The 15,512-nt window shown below is 51.9% G+C and overlaps 2 protein-coding genes across 3 annotated transcripts in view; both read right to left on the bottom strand.

Annotated features, from left to right (window-relative positions):
• Nucleotides 1–432: 432 nt before the first annotated feature.
• LOC118995958 (alpha-1-acid glycoprotein 1-like) lies at nucleotides 433–3,848 on the bottom strand. The gene is made up of 6 exons (XM_037059132.1): nucleotides 3,691–3,848; nucleotides 3,193–3,335; nucleotides 2,897–2,967; nucleotides 1,984–2,091; nucleotides 1,741–1,844; nucleotides 433–621 (listed from the first exon to the last, which is right to left on the bottom strand). The coding sequence occupies exons 1-6, from the start codon at nucleotides 3,799–3,801 to the stop codon at nucleotides 535–537; spliced, it is 624 nt and encodes a 207-aa protein (XP_036915027.1). The 5' UTR covers nucleotides 3,802–3,848; the 3' UTR covers nucleotides 433–534.
• A 10,914-nt stretch (nucleotides 3,849–14,762) lies between these two features.
• Nucleotides 14,763–15,512, bottom strand: part of COL27A1 (collagen type XXVII alpha 1 chain) — a 130,167-nt gene continuing 129,417 nt past the window's right edge. For both annotated transcript variants that reach the window (XM_037059120.1, XM_037059119.1), the window contains exon 61: nucleotides 14,763–15,326. In XM_037059120.1, coding sequence (XP_036915015.1) covers nucleotides 15,180–15,326 — 147 coding nt within the window. In that variant the 3' untranslated portion in view covers nucleotides 14,763–15,179. The remainder of the gene's footprint in view (nucleotides 15,327–15,512) is intronic.

The raw sequence follows: 15,512 nt of genomic DNA, 5'->3' as shown, positions 1-15,512 counted from the left end.
TCCCAACTCGCCTCTGCAGATGGCCAGATGAGGTCTGCAATGAGGTCCTTGTGCCAGGCAACACATGCCGAGTCCTCACTGCCTCTTATCCACCTGAGCCCGCCTTTGGGTCCTCTGCCTCAACGTTCCTCAGATGTGCCCTCTCAGGTCCTTGGCTTGTGGCGGGAACAGCAGATGTTACCAAGCTTCTAACCTTTCTAGGCTGGTCCAGATGCCCCTTCCAGGAGACCTTCGCATGTGTCCCCACTGCAGAAGGAACCTTCTCGTGCTCGTCTCCCATGCCATATATCGTCCATCCGGACATGTGTGCTGGGAATTTCAGTGGGGGCTTTTCCAATCAGGGGCCCGCAAGGTCTTACCTAGTGGACGACCAGGCCTCCACTCATGGCTGGCCTCCTCCACATGAATGAATGAGCATACATGACAATCGACTTATTCCAAATGCAGAAGCTTTATTAATGCCACAGAGGGAAAGAACTGAGGTACAAAGGGTGGGTGGGGGGCTCAGGACAGATCCCCAAAGTCCCCGAGGTTCTAATCCAAAGCTGTGTCTTTCTTGGCCCCCTCGTTTTCCTTCTTTCTTTCCTCCTCGTGCTGTTTCTCCAGTGGCTTGCACAGATCCTACCAGGCAGTGGGAAAAGAAGAAACACCATGGGGGGGAGGGAACCGGGCTTCTGGGGGGAGGGTGGGGTCCGCTCTGGACTGTGGCACCAGTCCAGCCTTGGCACAAACCACTCACTCTCTGCCACTTCAAGCTGGGTGACTTTGGGCAAGTCATTTCCTTTGGTGAGCCTCAGTTTATTCACCTCTAGAATGGGGGTTCCTACCCTTAAGAACAGCTGAAATTTACAGAGCACTTGCAACCTGCTAAGCCCTTATGTTGATCCAGATTTCTCACCACCATTTTGCGGTTGGTGTGGCTGAGGCTCCTAGTGGCCATGTGGCTTGTCCGAGGTTCCCCAGTGCAGAGGTGGGGCGACAGGCTGTAGACCAGGAACCGACTCCAGTGCCTATGTTCATAGGCCCTTTCCCAGGGTTCCCAAGAGCAAGGGGACAATCTGTGCCACTCGTGGTCCCAGGAGATGACCTCAGGTGGCAAGCAGATGGGAACATTTTTATCTGAATAATGATGAAAGTATGCCATGTATATCCAAAAAAGTGTAACCAGTTCATCAGCTCTGTGATTTCAAATATGGCTGTGCGTAACAAGATCGAGTAAAGCCTTTCACTTGACACAGGTTTAAAGGGAAGTATTAAGATAATTTCTCAGGTAATTCTCAGTTAAAGCAAAAATTGGGGCGGTGGAGGTCCTGGGCTTGCTGCGTGCAGTTCCGCCGGCCCTGGGAACCACACTGCCTGCCCCGCATTGTGTGGTCGAGAAGCCTGGGCAGTGGCAGGTCATTGTGACTGTTCATTCCCCACGTGTGTCTCTCTCCCAAGCTCCACCACCACACGCTGGCCAAGCTCTGCCCCTCCTGTTAGCCTTCTCAATCCTCTCCACCTGCTCCGCGCATCCTCCCTGATTTCCCAGAGACGTCCCGCCTGGGCTCTCATCCACTCCTGCCGCCATGGGCCTTCCGGAAGCTCAGCTGCTCTGTAGTGAGGTGGACCCTTAAAAGCAGGAGCTCCTGCCTTGCTGTGCAGCCCTGGCTGGTAGCTTTCCCTCCCTGGGCCTCTGGGGTTGCCCAAGGCAGGAGCACCCTCACGTAAGCAGCGCCCAGTCTCCTCCCTTGCACTCACCTTTTTTTCATCGGTGTACCAAACTTCCGACTTCTCTATGCCTCTGCACCTGAGGTCCTCGTAGAACTGTTCCATTTGCTCCGGGGTCAACTCCGGCTTGTCAGCTGCAGGAGGGAGCAAAGAGACTGGTGAGGATGTCGGGGGTCCTGGTGACAGGCCAGGGACAGCTGGGGGTCTGGGGTCCCAGCACCAGGAGTGGATGGCCCAGGGGGAAGCCTGGGTGGGAGTTTGGGCAATGTTTACCATAGAGGGACAGCCCGATTTTCAGCGGGTCTTCTGGGAAAGCAGCAAGCATGAAGGTCCTGCGGTCCTTGGGGAGCATGAGGTGTCCGAAGTGTCCTGTGCCGTTCACTGGAAGAGAAAGCCTCTGGGTGAGACCAGGGGGACAGCACAATGGTCCCTTCCTCACAGGTGAGGAAACTGGGTTGTGCCCAGGGCCGTACAGCCAATTGGTGAGGGCGAGGGGTTTCCCTGGGCCACACATCCCTGCTCCAACAGTGCACCGGGCCTGACACTGAACTTTTATGTATGTGGAATCAGGGGAGCCTCATGTGAACTGTGGTTGTCAGGGCCTCTCTGCCCATTTTACAGATGAGGAAAATGAGGCTCAGAGAGGAGCCTCAAGGCTCCTCGGTGGTGGTGGTTCAATTCCATTGGCACTTGTGTGTTCCTGCTATGTGCCCTCACTGCAGTGATGGTGGAGACGTGGGTGAAGTGACTGCCTGTCCAGCAAACAGGCCGCCACCATTACTTCCCAGAGGACAGAGAGTGGTTGAAAGGGGGACAGGACTGAAGGTGACCTGCGGAGGGTGAACCCAATTCTCATGGTAGGTGGCATGACCTCAGAGAAGCTCCCTGACACCTCTGTTTGTCCATCTCCTCATCAGATCACTGTACTGTCCTTTTAGGGCTGTTCATGAGTATCAAGTGGGTTGGCTCATGTAAAGCACTTTGAACAGCGCCTGGCGCATAGAAAGAGCTCAGCAATGTTGGCGGTTCTTACTGATTATCTCAGTGTGCAGGCCCTGGGCCTACAGAGATGTAGGAAGTGGGCCTCTCCCATGTTCTCTCTGTCCAAAGACCCCATCTCCTCCCTTAGGCCACTCCACCCATCACCTCCCCAGTCCACACAGCAGCCCTCCCCCTGAAGCCTCACCGTATTTAAGCAGGGTCCCATTTTCCCGATAGATCATCAAGCGGTTGGTCCTATAGGTGCAACTGTCCCCACTAATGCCAGACAGAAGAGGGGAGACAAACAGTAAGACAGTCAAGGAGAAGTAGACAGTCTTAGTACTGAGGGGGAAAAGTCAAGTGGCAATTAGAGTCAGACCCCCCCCCCCTTCATGGATGGGAAGGCTGAGGCCAGGAAGAGGACGGGGTTTGCTCAAGGTCTCCAGGGCGCTAGGAGTAGAAGCCAGAAGCTGGGGCTGAGCAGGCCTGTGCGGGTCTTACATGGTTGAATATTCTCTGAGCCATATTGTGTCCTCCGTATGGTTGGGTGTCATGTAAAAGAACGATGCCTTGAACTTTTTCACCGACTCCTTATATTCCGGGGAGTGGAAAGCCGAAGCAATATAAAACCACTTGCCAGAGATCTGGGGAAAAGCCAAGAGCAAGTGATGGAGGCTGGGAGAAGACTTGGGCAGATCTCATCTTGCACATTGGAAGACCGAGGGCTCCAGAAAGGAGTGGGGCGTGCAGGGATGGGCACGCCGGAGCTCACTCTGAGAATCAGGCCTCACCCCACTCCCGGCAGCCCCTCTGAGGGACTTTGCAATGAGGCTTCCAAGTTTGGAGGCAGTGGAATGGAATGCCTTCGGAGGCCGACCAGACTGCCAACCCAGGACCCAGGGGAGAAAAGGGGAACAGGCTGACCATAAGCCAGCAGGGGAAAAGGAAGCCCAGAGAAGGCGATCGCTGCCCACAGCATTCAGGGGCCCAGGTACCCACCTGGTCCAGGGTGGCATTGGTGATAGGCACCGTGTAATTGGTACACGTTGGGCTCTGGGCATCCAGCAGAGGAAGAAGGCTCAAGACTGCGAGGACCCAAGGCAGTGTCATGCTGAGACAAAGATGCACTGGCGTTAGGTGGTACCGGTGGCTGAAGAGCACAGTGACCTTTATAGAGAGCAGTGGGCCGGGCCCTGGGAACCCAGTGACACAATCAGGAAGTGCTTGACCAATGTTGTACACAGAACATTCTGTCATGGCTGTTCAAAGCCAAGGTGGATTTCCTGGCCAGCTTGGCTCCATTGGTTGGCCATCCTCCTGCAAAACTAAAGGTCGCTGGCTGGATTCCCGGTCCGGGCACACTCCTGGGTTACGGGCTGGGTCCTCATTTAGGGCAAGTGAGAGGGGCAACTGATGTTTCTCTCCCTCTCCCTCTCTTTTTCTGAGGGACCCAGTCATAAATCAAATGCTGAAAGCAACCTTGAGCACTCTCAGGCTAGCACAGTGTGTGGAGTCGCCAGGGTTGGGGAGCAGTGCAGGGGTGCGGGCAGGGCAAACATGAATTCAGCTCCAGGTGAGTGTGGTAACAAGGGTGAAAGAACAGAAGGGCCTCGACCCAGTCCTGGCAGCAGGGACTGTTCCAAAAAAAGGGAGGCATTAGGGCAAGCCTGTTTTCAGTCAATGTATTTGTATTAACCTGACTCATCTTTCAACATGTAAAATGGAATTATTTCTGTGTTGCCTTTACCCTCTGCTATTTAAACAGGGAGCCTGCCTCTCTTTGCACAGGTACGCCCCCCCCCCCCCCAAAATCCCCATCGTGGGTCAGCCCTGCACATGGTGGGCACTCAGGCAGTACTGTGGGCCAAATCTTTGTCCTTCCAGATAATTCTTACAGGAAGCATTATGGTGTGCTTATAATGTTGTATTCTCATTCACTTTGTATATTTTGAAAATTTTTTTATTTCTCAGCGTAGTCGATAGTTGTAATTTTAAAGCATACGTCACCTTTCGTTCGCTTCCTAGATTATAATGTTTGCAAGCATGTCCTCTCTTTATCCCTAGAGTGTTCTATTTTATTTTTTCCAGCTTCACTGAGGTGTATATGATATACGTATCATATATAACTGTCCACAACGTAGTAGGCTGTGATGTTTTCCTCTGATGAGAGGTGCCAGGGAGTGACCAGATTTTTAAAATCACCACACCGTTCCAGAGAAAGAGAAGAATCTGTCGTGTGTAAGACTTTAGTGTCATTTAAAATAGGCGAAAACTGGAAGCCATTCCAATGTCCGTCAGCAGGAACATGGGGAAAAAAATGGTAGCTCGTTCACGATGGGACACGTTCCTTAGCAACTAAAAGAAACGAACTACTGATACACGTAAGGATGTGAATGAATCTCATAAACATTACGCTGAGCAAAAACAAAGCCAGACTCGGTAAAGCATGTGCTGTATATTCCGTAGGGGTTCCGAGCCAGCCCCCCCCGCCCCAAGATGTGCCTGCCATTCAGGAGGTTACTTTGAGCTGACAGCAATTGAGCCAAGGCCTAGAAGGAAGGAAGAACCTCTGACCACCCCACTAAGTGCTAACAAGGATTTAAGAGAGAGGACCCGCTGTAGGAAGGGAGCCATGGCTCTAGGTAGCCACATTTATCTAAGGTGAACCGGAGACACAAGCCAAGAGCAGGGTTTGTTCTTTCTTTTGTCCAGAGTGACTCAGCTCCGGCCTCACCTGTGTGCCTCTTGAAGCAAAACCACAGAGAGTGTGATGTAAGAAACAGAGATTTGGCCTCTACCTCCATCTCTTTGGCAGGCTTCTCCTAAAACCCTGGGAATCTTCACCTTGGCAAGTGTCTTTTTGTATGCTAATGAGATGATTGGGGGGCGGGGAACCAACCACAACATTAGAGGGTTCCACTTTCAGCCCCACCCCTGCCCTCTGGGGCTGGAGATCGACTTGGTCTCTGATGAGCTGCCAATAATTTAGTCAGTCATGCCTATATCAGGAAACTTTCATAAAAATCCTAAATGACAGGGGTTGGGGAGCTTCCCTGTCACTGACATAGGGTTGGGGCACCTGTGGAGGTGCTGGGCAGGTGGCCCGCTCAGAGAGCGCGTTCGAGTCTGCGCCCCAACATAGGCTTAGCTCCCTGTGTCTCCTCCCTCTGACTGCTCCTGGGTTAGATCCTTTTACAATAAGCTGTTCATCTCGTAAGCAAACTATTTTTCCTGATTTCTGTGAGCTGTTCTTGCAAACTGCCCGACTCAAAGGCAGGCCCCGTCAGAAGCAGCAGTGACGGCCTGGGCTTGTGGTTGGCCTCTGAGTGGAGACAGTCTTGTGGGACTGAGCCCTTACCCTGTGGGACCTGATGCCGACTCCAGTTAGAGTCAGAACGGCTGGGACTGGTAGGACACCCAGCTGACACCTGGACAGCCACCAGGTCCCTCGGTGTGCGTGAACGCCCACGCCATTGGTGCCAGAGCTCTGTGAGAAGAGAGAAATTGGATTTTCCCTTGGAGAAAGGGAGTGCCTCTCCTCAGAAGGACTGAGTCGCTCCCACCACCCTCACTGTCAGACTGCCCCTCGGGGGTCTTAGGAGGATTAAATGGGTTCACATTTGTGAACTGCTTGTTCAATGAAACGAATTTGCTTCTGAGGGTCTGCCTGTTTATAATAATCATCACCATCAGTTTAATGACAAGCTGGGGTGGGGAGGAAAGAAAGATTCCTGCAGGCCATCACTTCAGTGACTGCAGATTACATTTCACTCCTTAAGATACAGAATTCGAAATTATAACTATAGGAGGAACAAGGAAGTAGGCTATTTTCCCCTTTTAGATAGTGAGTGAGCAGTTGGCTCAGCAAGGTAAGGGGGCAGGATGAGGAGGCGAGGTTTGGACAAGCAGGCAAATGCACCCGTTGGACAGGATTCGTCTGCTGAGAAAGCCGCTTTATCTTTCCTTCTTCGTCAGGCCAGGGCTGAGCCCTGAGTCCGAGGACTGCCGTGTGGTCTTTCGCCTGAGCGGCCACAAAGAATACATTGGCAGAGTACACAATCCTAATTAGGAACTTTGCGTTTGATTGAGGAAATATCCGAGAAGACTTGCCCAAGTTCAAATTCTGTTTCGTGGTGTTGGGCAACTTAGGTGACCTCTTGGGACTCCAGCTCCCTCACCCGAAGAGCCAGGGTCCATCTCAGTGGGTTTCGCATGGGCACGAGCATATCACACGAACACAGCTCCTGGTACACAGTCAGTGTGCAAGGAATGTAGCCGTTCAGTTTCAGTGGCGCTGTCATCGGGTTGAACCATATGATGCTACGGATTTTATAGGTCAAAAAGCGGTTGACTATCATTTTTTTTCACACGGTTTACTGTACGATTATAAAACAATAGCCCTGTCTGTGTGGCAAGCAGGGAAGGGCATATTATCCCCATTTTGCAGGGGAGAAACCGGCTCAGAGAAAGGCAATGGCCTGCCCAAGGCCATGTTCAGTCAAGGAGCTGGCACTGGAATCACCTGCCAGGCTCTGGCCTTGTTGCCTGCCCCTTCCCTACTTTCCCAGCACCAGGGGGCTGATCACTGTGAGAGGTGACTGTCTGTGCCTGGAACTTGGTTCACTGTGGACAGAGCAAACACAGGCTGGCCCTCGCTTTGCCATGGAGTTTCCCAGGGAGAAGTCCACCCTGGCTGTTTCCTGACACTGGGTTGTGCAACCAAAGACTGGAAACTGCAGGTGCTGCCCACTGGGAAAAGCTGCCTTCTGTCCCCAACAACTTCCTACCTGCCCCTGCTGGGAATGAGCTGGCATGAAGTGGCTAGGTCTCTTGAGGCCCTCCTGGAATCTGGACCAGCCGAGAGCGGCGTGGCAAGGTTTTAACATAGCCCCTCCCCTCTTTCCTCTCTGGCCCTTCTTCCCAACTCTCCCTTCTCCTCCCATTTCTTCAGAGCCACACAGATGCAGCTGATGGCTCTGGAGCTCTGGCAGTGGCTCAGACCTATTTCCAGTCCTCCCAGCCCAGCCAGCTGCCCCCCGCACGGCTCTGCTCCAGAGCTCCCTTGCAGCCCAGTGCAGCTTGGCCAACCCAGACGCTGCCTTCCTGTGCAAGCCTGGGGCTTGTCCTCTACCAGCCCAGTCCCCCAGGCCTTCCTACACCCTGTAGAACCATTCAAACTACTTCCCCACCTACGCAGTGGTGCCTTTACTACCACCCTTGTCAGGTGTGTTCTCTCTCTCCGCAGTGGGTACCCAGATATTTAATTCAACTGCTTGACATAGGCCTTTTCTTTCCTTTGGACATGAGCTGAAACATCAGTTCTCTCTGGGTCTTGAGTCTGCCAGCTCACTTAGTAGATCTTGAGACTTACAACCATTGTGCTCAGATGTGCTAATTCCTTATAATAAATTTCTTCATACACACACACACACTACTGCTTCTGTTTTTCTGGAGACCTTGGTGAATACAGTGTCACCTCCTGACTCTCCTCCCCCTGTTGAGATTGTGTCCGCTGTGGTCCCTTTGGCTGCTCCTGCTCTCTCACACCTGGCCTGCTCTCTCGGACCCTTCATCACACAGGTTCCAGCCCCTCTATCCGCCTACACCTGACTCAGAGCCCCTCAGACTCATGGTCTGATCCATCTCCGCTCCCCCAGTGCCCACGTGAGGCTCCGCCCAGGGGCAGCGCTGCTGATAAACGGGCATGGAGGAGATGAAGACAAGAGCAATCATCTCACTAGCTTGGGTGCCTTCAATGCGCTGCACTCCGTGGCTGCAGCAGGGAACGCGGCACAGACCCTGACCTCCCAGAACTTTCTATGGGAAACACCGACGACATGACCGGGGCTGAACTTTCCCTCGGCAGACCAAGAAGGGTGATTGGATCAAACACCGGGCAAACTCCTTGAGTCTGACAGACAAAACGAAGTGGGCCATTCTGTCTATTTGATTTCTGATTATTTGTCAGTCACATAAATGAAAAGAACATTCTTATCTCATTTCCGATTTTTTCCCCACAAGGTTGGAAAAGCATCTTCCGGGTTTAGGGACTAGGGTGAGGAAGTGATATTTGGGACGTGAGAGCAGGCACTCAAACCTCCAAGGGGGCTTTCAAATGGCTGGCCCCGCCTCCATGGTTTGTGACTCTTCAGGTTGGAGAAGGTGCCGAGGATACGAATTTAGAACCAGCTCCCAGGTGCCGCTGGTTCTGCCGGTCTGAGAACCACTGATCTAGTAATGCTCCTAACAGCGCCATCCACAGTCTCGGGTTTGAATCGCAGCTTTGCCTTGACTTCCCCAGGTGATTTCAGGCACTTCCCTGGGTGGAGCTGCTCTCTCTACACAATGGGAGGGAACACCTGAGAGGTGGGAGTCTCCGGGCCCTTCCAGACCACGAATCCTGGGCTGAATCCTGGGCTCTGTGGGTGGGACTCCGGGAGTCAGAGAGAGCAGCCGCAGCCGGTGCTCAGCGCCCGGGGCAGGCACCAGAGTGGGGAGGCTGACAAGACCCAGCCGTGTGTAAACCGACGACCTGGATACTTACAGCTGCTTTAAAACATAAAACCCAGGTATGAACTCTACTGCTTATGATTTGTTCTTCCTCCTAGATAAGGGCAGAAACGTTCCGATTCACCCAAGGTCCCTGAGAAGGAGAAACAGAAGTCTGAACCGAGGGTCAGAAGCAATGGGGTCCAGGTCCAACAGGTATAAGTGTGTCCCAAATATTAAAGGGGGTGTGTGTTTATGCTAAAATGTACTCAGTGTTTATCTGAAATTCAAATTTGTCTGGGTGTCCTGTGTTTTTATTTGCCAAATCTGGCTACCTCTGTCTCCCAGGTTCTCACTCACCTCTTCTAAGGCAGGTGTTATGGACTCCACAGACCCTCACAGATAAGAATGGCCCGTATTGAAGCATTATGCACAGTAGTCACAACCCAGTGTTCATCAGTGGGTGAATGGACAAATTCTGGTCTATCCATACAATGGCACATGATTCAGTCATAAGACGCAATGAAGAACTCATTCATGCTAACTGAAGAAAGCCGGGCTCAAAAGGCCCTATATTGTATGATTCCATTTATATGAAATATTTATGCAGGCAAAGCCGGAGGCAGAGAGCAGAGTAGTGGTTTTCCAGGGGATTGGTCAAGGGGGGATGGGGCGTGACTGCTTCCGGAGCATGGAGTGTCTTCTTGGTGCGATGAAAACGTTCCGAGGCTAAATGGTGCTGATGGTTGCACATCGCAAATGCACTGAATACCATTAGAGTTTTGTGTTACATGTAATTTTACACCAAAAATAAAGGAATTGCTCATGTCAAACTCAATATATCTCCTCCCTGTATGTTACCGCATGGGTCCCCAGCCCCTGGGCCCTGGACATGCAGTGGCCTGTGGCCTGTTAGGAACCAGGCTGCATGGCCGGAGATGAGCGGCAGGTGAGCGTGCTGATGCTTCGTCTGTATTTACAGCTGCTCCCCATCGCTCACGTAACTGCCTCGCAGATCAGCTGTGGCATGAGATTCTCACAGGAGCGGGGACCCTACCATGAACTGTGTGGGCGAGGGACCTAGGCTGCACGCTCCTAAAGCGAATCGAATGCCTGATGAGCTGAGGCGGAGCTGAGGCGGTGATGCCAGCGCTGGGCAGCAGCTGCAAATACAGGTCATCATTAGTGGTTTGACTGCACAGAGACCATACTAAAGCAATTGCTTGCAGACTCAAAACCTTATTACTGAATGGCAAGGGACAGTTAAGCTGCATTTGGTGGCAGGCTTTAAGTCAGAACCTGACGCTTGCTTTAGGCCATGTGCGGCCTGCCCATCATTTTATTTAGCCTTTCCACCTGTCCGGCCTCTTTCCCGAGCCGTGTGCTTGTCTCAGTCACAGTTCTGGTGAGCCCGCATGCTAACCCTAGCCGAAATGAGTAAAAAACAAACACCCCTGGAGAGCATCTTTGAAGAGAGGAGAAGACCTAATGATGAGACAGAAGACTCTAAGACTGCCAACTTAAAGAAAGCCATCCCTAAAGAAAACACTGAGAGTCCTACTTAAATTACAGGTTCATTGCAACAGGTGATTCGCATTCGCCAAGCCTGCTTTGTATAATAGGTGGCGACTGGCTATCCAACAAAGCCATGAAACCTTCAAAGCTGCTTTGTCACCTGGAGACCAAGTACCCTGCTTTAAAAGACAAGCTTTTGGAGTTTTTCAAAAGAAAAAGAAAAGCGAACAGGAAGAACAAAAGCAATTACCGAGGGCTACCACTTCATCAAATGTGTCTGCACTGAGAGCATCATTCTTAGTGGCTAATCACTTGGCTAAAGCTAAGAAGCCCTGCCCTGGCTGGTATGGCTCAGTGGTCGAGTGCCAGCCTGTGAAGCAAAAGGTCATCAGTTCAATTCCCAGCCAGGGCACATGCCTGGGTTGGGGTCCCCAGTAGGGATCATGTGGGAGGCAACCACACATTAGTGTTTTTTCTCCCTGTCTTCCCCTCTTTACTGTTGGTGAAGAGTTGGTCCTGCCTGCTGCTAAGGACATTTGTCACGAACTTCTGGGAGAGGCTGCAGTTCAAAAGGTGGCAAGTGTCCCTCTTTCAGCTCGCACCTTAACTAGACGAGCTGATGAAATAGACGGTTTTGAAGTGTAATTATCAGAGAGGATTAATACGTCACTGTGATACGAAACCCAGGCTGACGAGTCTCTGCCAATGTGGACAACAAGGCAACAAAGCTTGTTTTGTGGGATATACTTTTCAGGAGGTGCGGATATGTCATGTGCACTTTTCTTGCCAACCAATGCCACAGCTGCAGGACTACTTGAGTCTTGGAATGATTACATATCGGGAGAGCTGAAGTGCTCATTCCGTGTCTGTATGTACACGGACAGAGCGGCCGCCGTGACTGGGAAACTTTCTGGTTTCACTGCTCGGGTCAAAGAAGTCACTTACGATTTGAGTCTACACACCGTGTCATATGTACAAAAGTGCAGGCTGGCCACAAAATGTCCCCTGATCTTAAGGTTTTGCAGGATGTGATTTAAATGATCAACCACAGTAAAGTGCTCGCCCTCAGCTCACGTTGGTTCCCGCAGCTCTGTGAGGAGATGGCCGCAGGGCACACGTGTCCTCTCTCACACACAGGAGTGGGATGGCTTTCTGCAGGTGGATCGCTGGCCAGAGTTGCTGAGTTAGGACGAGAGCCGCTCCAGAGATTTCTTCCAGAAGAGCAGCCACCACCGGCATCACGATTCAGGGACACAGAAGGGGTCGCAAAACCCGCTTACTCGTGTGACATACCCAACCCGGTTAACGAACACAGTCTGCCACTTCAGGGGACAATGACAACTGTGTTCAAGTTGGCAGGTGAAGTGGCTGCAGAGCCAAACTGGAGTTATAGGGGGACGAGTGAGCATTGGGATATTTGACAGATTTAGAGATTTCGGAAGAGACCGAGCCGGGGCCTTCTCTCTCCCAGCTGGTGCATGACCCCCCGTCTCAGCTTTCAGAGGGGTTCGAGTACTACCCCCCAACCACAAAGACCCCCGAAGTGGGAAGGAACGCTGGGTCTGCGACCCATTCGTGAACAAGCCGGGTGAAGCGACCGTTGGCACCAGAAAAGGACCAGCTGCTTGAGATCGCAGATGGCAGTGGCTTTGAACGTGTGTTTGAGACGACTGCAAATCTGCATACGTTCTGGATTAAAGTCGAGGTGGGATACCCCGAGACGGCCACAGACGCACTGAAAAGCCCGCTTCCCCTTCCAACATCCCATCTTTGTGTAGCAGGGTTTTCTGCGGTGACAGCAACCACAATGAGATCACGGAGGACTGGACATAAGCAACGCACTTGGGGTGTCACTGCCTCCCCTCATCCCCAGATGGGACCGTCTAGTTGCAGGGAAACAACCCCAGGGCTCCCACTGATTCTGCATTATGGCGAGTTGTATAACTATTCCCTTATATACTGCAATGAAACAATAATAGAAATAAAGTGCACAATAAATGTAATATGCTTGAATCATCCTGAAACCACACCCCCCCGCCCCGCCTCAGTCTGCGGGAAAACTGTCTTCCGCATAACCAGTCCCTGGTGCCAGAAAGGTTGGGGACTGCTGTGTTATAAGGTGAATTGTGTCTCCCAAAGACATGTTGAGTGTGGCCTTATTGGAAATGGGGTCTCTGCAGTGGTAATTAAGTTAAGAAGTCATTAGGGTGGGCCCTCATCCAAAATAACCGCTGTCCTTATAACAAGATGTGAATGCAGAGACACACAGGGAGGCCACTGCCATCATGTCACTGTGGGTCAGGGACTGAGGTGCTGACCAGCAAGCCAAAGAACGCCTGGGGCCGTAAGGAAACCCCCCCGGAGGTGACAGGTGGATTGGCAGCCCTGCCAACGCTGGAACTTCAGTCTAGCCCCTAGAATGGGGAGAGAATGCATTTCTGTTGTTTTAAGCTACCAGGTTTGGGGTGCTCTTAGGGCAGCCCTAAGAAACCGAGACTCTCTCACTTTTCATGCCACTCATCCCCATGAGGTGCTGGATCTATTGCTCTCCCCCCACCTTGGGGGGAGAAGCAGAAGAGAGGCATCCTCTAGGCGCCTTCCCCCCACTTCCAGGTCCACTGGGAACCTCCCTCCGGGCTTTTCAGAGAAGCACACGGCCACAGGTATGTCATTCCATTGCCTGTTTTAAATATTTATTTAAAATCCAGAAGGGAAAAGGAGAGACGGAACCACTGGGGTTTTAATACACCGACATGTGGACAGAGACAAAAACAAGGACAGCAGGAAGCCCTAAGAATGAGACGGAGGCCAGGCGGAGCCGGGCAGTGTGGGAAAACCCTGCACTGCACTGAGGCCCGAAATGCCCTTCCAACGGGGAGCATTGAGACTGGGGCAGGGGGGCTGGGGACACAGGGACGCGTTTGGTGGGGAGGGCGGGCCAGAGTGAGGTATTAAATAATGAAAATAAAATCCAATTCCCAAAGAGACACAACTTGAGGGAAAGAAAAGACAAACAGACTTTCACATAAAAGTTCCCCTTCTATAAAAATAATTCCTTAGTTAAAATGACCTCAAAACCCAGCATGGATGCTGGTTGCCTTGCCGATGCAGGACGATTCAGGCGCTGCTGAATATCCCTCTCATGCTGAACTCCAAGGTTCCCCTAATTATTCTTTCTCCTCAGCCCACATTTACACTTGGAGCTAATGATGCTGTGTTTCTATAGAATTTAATGACAATAAAATAGCAAGAGTGAGCACTGTATCTTGAAAGGACAAGCCCCTGGAAGGGAGGACCTTAGGGGATGGTATGTTGCTTCAGGAGATGTTCCATATTTATAGTCCACCTCCAAGGTCAGCCCTGATTCACTGCTGCTTTTCTAACAGGTTTCTTCAAGGTCAAGTCTTCTCCCAGGACTCTCCATTCTAGACTGTACCCTCTAAGACGAGCCTAACTCCCTTCCAGGACTGTGAAGGGCTAAGTCAAAATCCTTCATGCTCAGGCCTCTCCCTGCCTGAAGACAACAAACATTTCAAAGTCCATAAGTTAAAAGATAAATCTTACTACTGTTTCTGGCAGGCTTTTTTTTTTTTTTTTTGCTTTTCTTTTCTTTTTTTTTCCTTTTTTCCTCTCTCTCCTTCCCCCTCCTTAGCAGATTACCTGATCAGCACAAGGGTGATGATGCTAGGAAAATTAAAAAATTCTCCAAACTTTATCATTTGGAGGAGAGAGAGAACTGTGGAGGACAGCCCACAACAAAGTGTTTCTTCAAAGTCTGCGGCAAAAATGGTAGCACCTTCAGAATCTTAAATAGGGTTTTTGTTTCCTTAAAAAAAAATCACATACACTGAGAGACAATTGCGAGCACCAGCGATTTCACAGTGGGAGGTAGCAAACGGCAGGCCCCCAGCCGGAGGGCACCCTCTCCCTCTGCTTCCTTTGACCCCTGCCTCAGCGGCTCTTCCTCGCCCTCTCACCTCTTTCCCAGGTGAAAAAAAAATAGTAACGCACCTTCTTTGTGTTTGTTTAAATAAAAAATATATATAGTTCTTTCTTTCCTTTTCTCCTTTTTTCACGTCTCCTCTCTAATATTGCACATCAAAGCTCCCTGGCAGGGACCGGCTGCCTGCTTCCCTCAAGCTGGCTGGAACGTGGGGCTCTTGCTTGGGCAGGAAGCTGGGGAGGGGAGGGGGTGTCCACGGAGCAGGGAGACAGGCCAGGGGGCTCAGGCGGGATGCAGGCCCAGCTTGCTCGGGCCAGCTCTTTGGTTGGTCTTTGGAGCTGTGCCGGGGCCACCCCCGTCTCTGCTACCCCGCACCCCCAGCCGCATCTGCCAGGCAGACAACATCTGGGGCCCTGCCCTAGGACCCTCGGGCAGATGAGCTGCCTCTCCTGGGCCCACCTGCCCCTCAGTACCCTCCTTTTGCCTCCTGCTTCTCCTCTTCCCTCTCCCTCGAGACCTAGAGAAGCAAGGAGGTCAGAGGTCAGAGGAAGCATGCAGGTCCAACTTCCAGGCGATACTGTTTCCCTGATGAGGCCTGAGGGAGGTTGTCCACGCCGACAATGGGCAGCTGCTGGGGATCCTGGGTCCGGAAGGTAAAGAGCGTGTGATGCCAGCGGCCATCCTGGACCTGAGAGTAGAAGGGAAAGGGGACACGTTGACCCCTCGTGGTTCGAGTCCTGCACCACGTGCATCTTCCCGGCACCTGCCCTCGCATGTCTAACTGGCGTGTGGCCTTGAGGCAGGGTGGTGAGACTCGGAGGAGACCCTGGGCAAGTGGAACGAGGGAAATTAAGGAAAAATAACTAAACAAGAC

The sequence above is a fragment of the Sturnira hondurensis genome, unplaced genomic scaffold, assembly GCF_014824575.4.
Source record: "Sturnira hondurensis isolate 20B ecotype Veracruz unplaced genomic scaffold, ASM1482457v3 Scaffold0010448, whole genome shotgun sequence".
NCBI classification, from domain to species: domain Eukaryota; kingdom Metazoa; phylum Chordata; class Mammalia; order Chiroptera; family Phyllostomidae; genus Sturnira; species Sturnira hondurensis.
Note: the sequence above shows the minus strand (reverse complement) of the source record. Positions and strands in the feature narration are given on the sequence as shown.

Excerpts from the sequence above, each read along its gene's own strand:
- LOC118995958 (XM_037059132.1), bottom strand. The coding sequence starts at position 3,801 with ATGACACTGCCTTGGGTCCTCGCAGTCTTGAGCCTTCTTCCTCTGCTG. Across the intron at positions 1,845-1,983 it reads AATCGGGCTGTCCCTCTATG|CTGACAAGCCGGAGTTGACC; the intron begins GTAAACATTGCC and ends TCCCTCCTGCAG. Across the intron at positions 622-1,740 it reads GGTACACCGATGAAAAAAAG|GATCTGTGCAAGCCACTGGA; the intron begins GTGAGTGCAAGG and ends ACTGCCTGGTAG.